This window comes from Mesoplodon densirostris, chromosome 10 (assembly GCF_025265405.1).
Source record: "Mesoplodon densirostris isolate mMesDen1 chromosome 10, mMesDen1 primary haplotype, whole genome shotgun sequence".
NCBI classification, from domain to species: domain Eukaryota; kingdom Metazoa; phylum Chordata; class Mammalia; order Artiodactyla; family Ziphiidae; genus Mesoplodon; species Mesoplodon densirostris.
Genome location: NC_082670.1, coordinates 53,718,649 through 53,726,285, shown reverse-complemented (window position 1 = coordinate 53,726,285; position 7,637 = coordinate 53,718,649). Strand labels below are relative to the sequence as shown.

The 7,637-nt window shown below is 38.8% G+C and overlaps 1 protein-coding gene across 4 annotated transcripts in view; it reads right to left on the bottom strand.

Annotated features, from left to right (window-relative positions):
• Positions 1-1,026: 1,026 nt before the first annotated feature.
• Positions 1,027-7,637, bottom strand: part of ZCWPW2 (zinc finger CW-type and PWWP domain containing 2) — a 156,410-nt gene continuing 149,799 nt past the window's right edge. For 3 of the 4 annotated variants that reach the window (XM_060109638.1, XM_060109640.1, XM_060109639.1), the window contains 2 exons: positions 5,385-5,509; positions 1,027-1,630 (listed from right to left, as the gene is read on the bottom strand). In XM_060109638.1, coding sequence (XP_059965621.1) covers positions 1,469-1,630; positions 5,385-5,509 — 287 coding nt within the window. In that variant the 3' untranslated portion in view covers positions 1,027-1,468. The remainder of the gene's footprint in view (positions 1,631-5,384; positions 5,510-7,637) is intronic. The other variant, XM_060109643.1, reaches the window with a different exon arrangement.

Sequence of the window (7,637 nt, the reverse complement as noted above, 5' to 3'; positions counted from 1 at the left end):
AGTGTGGTATTGAAACATAGATTTTGTTAAAGCACGAACAGCCTAGACTCTTAGCTGAACTTACACAGTTTGGCCCAAAGTTGACATGTGTCCTACATTTCTAATATGCATGTGTTCCTACCTCAGTGAACAGCACTGTGAACACCAGAAACCTGGTCCCATGCCTATATCCAATCTCCAAGTCCTAATCATCCACTCATGTTAATTGAGCCTGACTCTACCTGCTTCTCTCCATCAAGGCACCACCATAATACAGGCCCCCATGATCTCACAACCAAATAACCAAGTAGCCTGTCCGCTGATGCTCTTGACTCCACGGTCCCTCCTGCTCACTCACCCACACTGCACTGCTGTGAGTTTCCTCAGATGTTTGAACCTCTTCCCCAGGTTGCTTAGCCTGGGTACACAGCCTCCTCAACTGCTGTGGCTCAACCTTCCCCCATCACACTCCACTTCAGCTACTTCAACCAACACCAGGGCCCAGATGCTCTCTTTTCTTCTCTGCTTAAGCTTTGGTTTTTGTTTTTATGTGCGTGGAATGCCCTTTCCCCTACCCCTGCCCCCAGGGAGAGGGAGGTATAGAGAGGGAGCCAGAGCTAGAACTGGAGATGGATGTGCAGACACACAAGTTGATGAGTACAGAACATAAGTGAGAAGGACATTCACCGAAACCATTCATGGGGACCCCTAAGGAATGGGGCTCCAGGGGGGATGCTAAGGAAGTGGTACTGCAGGATGTACCTTTTACTTTTGTATATTCTTTAGATTTTTCTATAGTGAATACGTTTAACTTACCTCTATATATTTTAAATTACATTTTCCCATCCTCACCTCCAGAGATACTGATTCAGTGGAAAAGGGTCCAGGATTCTGATCTTCCAAAGACCCTCCATAGACTTTGTCAGTCAGTTAGGGAACTGTAGCTGAAAAGATTGTTTCCAGTATAATATAAGGCAATTGACATTTTTGTTTTTTAAGAAAAGCTCCAACTCTATTACACAACCATTTTTTTATTATTTCCTTTTATTTTACAGTAGCTTCTTTCTACTACAAATTCACATTCTCTAAGTATATTAGATTTGAAATATCTGTAAGAATTATAATAGCATTGGCAGTCATTTTAACAGTTAGCCACATTTGAACAAAGGGCCTAAATAATCATTGAAAAGCATGTATTTGTGAAGTAGGTTTCATAAGCCATTTTAAAATTAAGGCAAACAAGAAAAAAAACCTATAAATACAAATATCAGGGTTTCTCAGATTCTAAATTTATAACACTAACTTAATTACCATTTGATTGACTCTCAAAACAATGGATATTCTCAAAACACAAAGTAGAAAGTTATTAGAAATAACAACTTTGGTATAATGTATACCTATTTCACTAAACATTTTTAAGTTTTGACTTTGGGAAAATGTAAAGATGTAAATGTTTTTATAATTAACTTTTGAAAATATTTGTAATGCCCTAAAATGCAGACATCAACGCATCTATTTCTTTAAACCTGTTAGTTATATATTCAATACATTCTCCAGCTTTTAATCTTAGCCCATCAATTACAAGATAGTCCTCTTCACAGTGGTTCTCAAGCAAGCTGCCAACAGGAGCTTCAGGGCCACATTTCAGTAACTGTAAAAATAACCATACAAGTCATCAAATTTACTTGAAGACCAGGCTTAATTATTTGAACAAAACATAAAGTTGTCAATAACTCCTTAAGAAGGTGTTCCATTTGCTGGTGGTCTAATAATGATCCCCACATAAAGTATAACGTACAGTAAGTGTGTGAGTGTAAAAATAACATAGTATTTAGTCCTGTCTCTATTCTCCAACATCACACATTTTTAGTTAGTTTTAATTTTATGCTTTGGAAAAATGTTGTCATTAAAATAAAACTTCTGAGAGTTTTCTATATTTGTTTATTTAAAAAATGATTATTATGGGGAATACAAGTTAAAACTGTTTTAGTCACACTTTTCTGTTCTCATTTTCTCATAAGCATCTGCATTCCTTACGAACAGTTAGAGTGTGTGCTAGCTTAGTGGGAAAGAACACAGGCAAAAACAATGCAAACACACACACACACACACACACACACGCGCGAGATTTACAACTTCAAGGTTCATTAAAGGCAGAGGTAACTTCCCACACAATGTAAGAAAAAAAATACATGCAGTTTATGGGACTTCCCTGGTGGTGTGGTGGTTAAGAATCCGTCTGCCAATGCAGGGGACACAGGTTCGAGCCCTGCTCTGGGAAGATCCCACATGCCGCAGGGCAACTGAGCCCATGTGCCACAACTACTGAGCCTGCACTCTAGAGCCCATGAGCCACAACTACTGAGCCCGCGTGCCACAACAACTGAAGCCCACACACCTAGGGCCTGTGCTCCGCAACAAGAGAAGCCACCTCAATGAGAAGCCTGCGCACTGCAACAAAGAGCTCGCTGCAACCAGAGAAAGCCCACATGCAGCAACGAAGCCCTGAAGCAGCCAAAAATTAATAAATTTTAAAAAAAGACATGCAGTTTAGACAAGTGCTTTCATGTATCAAAAATGTACCTTTTATTACAATAATTATTAAAATAATTATTATTCAGTAAACTCTGTCTTATCTGTATATGGACTATCTAATTTGTGAATTATTCAGGTGGATTCTTTTAATAATCTGAAATTAATTCCTTCCCATTCTTTTTCACGTCAGGGCATGTCAACTAGTGTTAATATTAGCTAAGAACATAATTAATTAGAAAGGTGACTCTACTGAGGAAAATAATCTCATAAAGTATTTCAATGACAAATAGAAATGGATTTTGATTATCCATGTGTGTATGCTTTTTGTTCATGTTGCTACTCTCAATTCATTGGTATAAATGCTTGAGAGTAACCAACCTGAAACCTCATACATGAAATGAATGATGAAAACATCATCAAATTTACAACTTTGAAAATAGCTCAAACACTATGTGCCCAGAGAATAAACATGCTCAGAACTTTAAAATTATCAGATGGCTCCTTTTGATGTGTTAGCCTGTAAAGGCCACTTTCTCCTAAAAACAAAACACATCTTCAGTGTTAAGTGGTATTACCTTTGGAAGCCATATTAATTTTTGTTTGTTTTTGCGGTACGCGGGCCTCTCACTGTCGTGGCCTCTCCTGTTGCGGAGCACAGGCTCCGGCGTGACACGCAGGCTCAGCGGCCATGGCTCACGGGCCCAGCCGCTCCGTGGCATGTGGGATCTTCCCGGACCGGGGCACGAACCTGCCTGCATCGGCAGGTGGACTCTCAACCACTGCACCACCAGGGAAGCCCCATATTAATTTTTCCTACTAACAAAACAAAAAAAAGAAATCCCTTAGGTGATCATTTCTTTATTTTTAAGCTGTAAATTGCTCCAGCTTTGACAGCTGGTCTCATTGCTATTCTCCTTATTTAAAAGTGAACAAACCCCTAAGTACCCTGAACCTGGCATGAATTCCAGACTTGTAAAGCTCAGTGTGGAGAGAAGCTTATGAACCAGTCAGCAGGCGGCACTCACCTGCCTACCAGCAAGTTAAAATGGTTAATTTTTATAATTTCTAAATGACTTTGAAAGCATAAAATATTACAAGGATCTAAAACAAAGAGCAAGCTCCTGGCTGGTGATGTATAAAAACTATGTATTTTACCTTAAGAAATAAAAATCAGAAGTAATTTTCTGTGGTATGAAGTTACTAGTTATAATGGCAAAATAGAAGCCAATTCTGTGGCTGTAAAAGCTCCAGGACATTTCTATAAAAATCAACCTGGCTGTATTTTTGAAAAGACAAACTGCTAAGACTGAAAAAAAAACCACTGCAAAAATCCATATGGTGCTCAAACAAAACACACATTTGCTAGAAAAGAATAATTTGTATATTAACTACATGCATACAACATATATATCACCAATCTATAGCTCTTGTTCTACAAAGGGTAGGATCTATATAGGGACAACAAGTTTTTTGTTTGTTTTTGTTTTTTGTTTTCAAAGGAACTCTAATTGGAAAAATGGCATTCACAACCCACGGAAATTCAAGTACAAGTTGGTATCGCTGACCAAGAAAACAATTATGTTTTTCAGCTCAGCAAGTGTTTTTATCATTAATTTTATTTTCCTTGACATTTTGATCTCAACTGTAAATTCTGTATATTTTCTTCATTTCTAACTCAGTCAAGGAGGTATTTAAGAATCATCTTTATTCTTATTGAAGTTCTGACTGAAATCAGCCAAAGTGGGTAAACAATCTTGTCCACTTACAAATCCACCTTTTCTGCATCTCAGAACAGACAGACGCGCAGATGGGTAGTTCCGCCAAGTGAAAATATGGGAAAAGAGACAAAGCGACAAATTCTTAGCTCTTACTCTCTCCAGCGGCTGCCACTGACAATTCTCATCTGTAATAACAGCCAACCTTAGGTGTCAATTACTCTGCAAAGCACTTTTCCTGGTTTGCCTTGTTTCACCCTTGGCTAGGCAACCTTGCCAAGTCCCTCAAGTCCTCACTGGCAGGACCAGGATGGGCATGTAGGCACTGTATCCTGAGCCTGTCTCCTATCCACTGCCCTCCTGACTCCAGGCACACTGTATACCCAAACAAGGGAATGAGAGAAGGAATGAAACCTTAAGGTTCCAGGGCTCCCCACTGCTGTTTTTCTTCCTAACTACATAGGGAACAGCTGTACCACCTTGTGGACGTGTCTGCCCCATGACTTATTTTTCTCACACCTGCCACACTGCTGCTCTGTGTTAATGAGCTGGGCTTGTACCTCATTTTATTTGAACAGACATGGAGCTGATGTGCTGAGCAGTGTCAACCAACTCAAAATTTCTGTTTTCATATATAAATATTGAATACAGTAAGCACACATGGCCTTTCTCAGCCCAATATAGCTGACCAAAAGAAAAAGACAATTTAGTTAAGAATGGTGAAATAGATTCCAGTGAAAAACCCCACCTCCAGGATGTTACTAATGAGGTTTGTCCCCATGGAGGTCAACCCTGTGCACGAACCAGGCAGAGCAGGTTTCCTGAGCTGCTCTTGTCCTGGCCCTTCTCCTGACTGTAAAGATCGGCACCCCCTCGATGACAGTGAGCCCCTCCATCTCTCTTCATTCCAGCCTTAAATATCTAAAATAAAAGAGCTCCTTGGCTCAAATATACTTTTTTCAAAGACTGACAGATGCATCTTGATTTCTCAACAGGCTACTACTAGTTCATTATTCACCTCATGATAATCAAGGGCTCAAGTTTCAGAAGTGAAAAGCATTTCCCATATAGTGAAAATGAAGATCCAAGAACAATTTCTGCTGTTTAAGGAGTATGGAGTTGATGTTTAGGCCTGACGGTCACTATGGACCCTACCTTTTCTCCTGTATCTGTCTCCTCTCTGCGCTCCCCTTCAGACTCGTCAGGGGCGGCTGTGGGCTCCCGCACTTGCTCTAGCATTTGCTCCAGCTCTTTTAGTAAAAGTTCTGTCTCAGAGACAACTAAAGAAACAACGTTAATATAGTCAAAAATGTTATATCTTAATTAATTCAATCTAATTTATACTATTAACCACCCCCAAAGAGGACATTTTCTAAAGTTATGAGATTAAAAAATAAATACTTTGTATAATTTTCAGATATGGCCTCTGCTTGATGTGAAATTGCTATGGATTTCCAGGTGAATCTTTTATATTGAATAATTATTCCTTGAAAAATGTAAGTTACATTCTTGCTATGTGTAGACTATAAAGTATCCCTGAAACATCAAAAGCTCACTAGAAGTTTGCATTTTTAAAATAAGGAGCCAAGGGCACCAAACTAAATTGTTATTTATAGACCGGGGGTCAGCAACTTTTTTTCTATGAAGGACCAGAGAGTAAATATTTCAGGCTTTGTGGGCCAGATGGTCTCTCTCACAACTACTCAATACTGCTGTTGGATGCATACCATACACATACACTTAAACCAAATGAGAGTGGCTGTGTCCCAATAAAACTTTATTTACAAGAACAGGCAGCAACTGGTAGACCATGGGCCACAACTTGTCAATCCCTGCAATAAACTATTAAAGCTACTGTTTAAAAGGGGAAGCCATGTAATTAAGTGGCAAGGCTAAATCCAGACTAGTCTATTCCTAATCAAAATATCAATGCATCTTAACTGCCTAATCTGATTTAAAAAAAACCACACACACACTTATAAAAATTGTGGTTTTTTGGTGCTGTGACAGAAATATGTAAGTATGTAAAAAATCTGGTAATTGATTGAACTTGCTGAGATAAAATAATATCCCCATCAAAGAAATAAACACCTATTATAACTCTACAGACTCAATCACTGATTAACAATATCCACTGAATTCCCGATTTAAATAAAGCAAACATTTTCATTTGATACCGAGTCTTGTTGAAATAAAGATAAGGGGAAGGAGACTCGGGTGGCCTGCTCCTGCAAAACAGACTGATGGGGCCCCTGAGAAGTCTTCCAAGGGCAGCATGATTGAAAGAGAAAGGCCACGAACACACACCCCATCACCTTCCACTCTGGTTATACAAATCTGACACACCACCCCTATTATGGACTGCTCATTGGCAAGTAACCAAAAATCACATGAGGTAGAGCAGCTGAAAGTTCATGGAACCCAAGCAGGACATACCCTTCAGCGCTAAAATATTATCAATGAATATATCAAGGTGTTCCCAGCAATAATATTAATTTTAATTTAATTGTGCATGATATACACATCCATTTGTGTTTGTGTGTGTTTACACACACAGGTATCCTTGTAAACTAAGCATGTTATAAGGTAAAAACAGAGGTTATTAACATGAGATGTTCCAGCTCAAAAGAATTCATATTTTATTACCATCTTCTTTTATTTAATCAACAAATGTTTATTGCATGCCTACTAAGGGTCAGGGGCCCCAGAGAAGAGCCACAGACCAACGAGCCTTTCTGTTCATCATCTCCACCTAGCCAGTCTCAGGTTTTCTTTGTGGAAAACTCTCAAAAACAGTTTGAAAGAAGCTTTCTGATAAGCCATTCCATACCTCAGAACCAGTTCCTATGTTTAAAGACAAACAAACAAAAACCGTAACTGACATGTTAGTTGTAAGCACACAGATCTGTGTTCCGTGGTAACTGCTAAAGCCTAAGAACACAGAGTATAAGCTATAACATTCTAGAACAATGATATTCAAAATCTGGGGGCACAAGGATCACCTGGAGACTTTATTAAAAAATACGAATGCAACACCATGTCTACTGAATCAGAATTTTCTGTAGGAAAGTACATTTTAATTGAAGCAGTTTTGTTAATGAGATTAACCTCTCTTTATGACCGATTTCTTACTTAGTAACCTGTCACTTAATAACAACTGTGTGGCTACCTTCACACCAATTCCCCAGTCCCACTCACAGACGTTGGGTTTTCCTACTTTACATTCTGAGTCTATGGAAATTGATACTGACATTCAGTGCACTGCTGAGAAGATGTATTTTGAGCTCTGCTGTAAAGGAAAAATGGCACACAAACTTCTTTGTATTTCTAAGGCTAGACTAAAATACAATCAATTTATGATAATGAATGTCATTGCCAAGCGCCATTGCAGCCTCTCTGTTTTCAAGT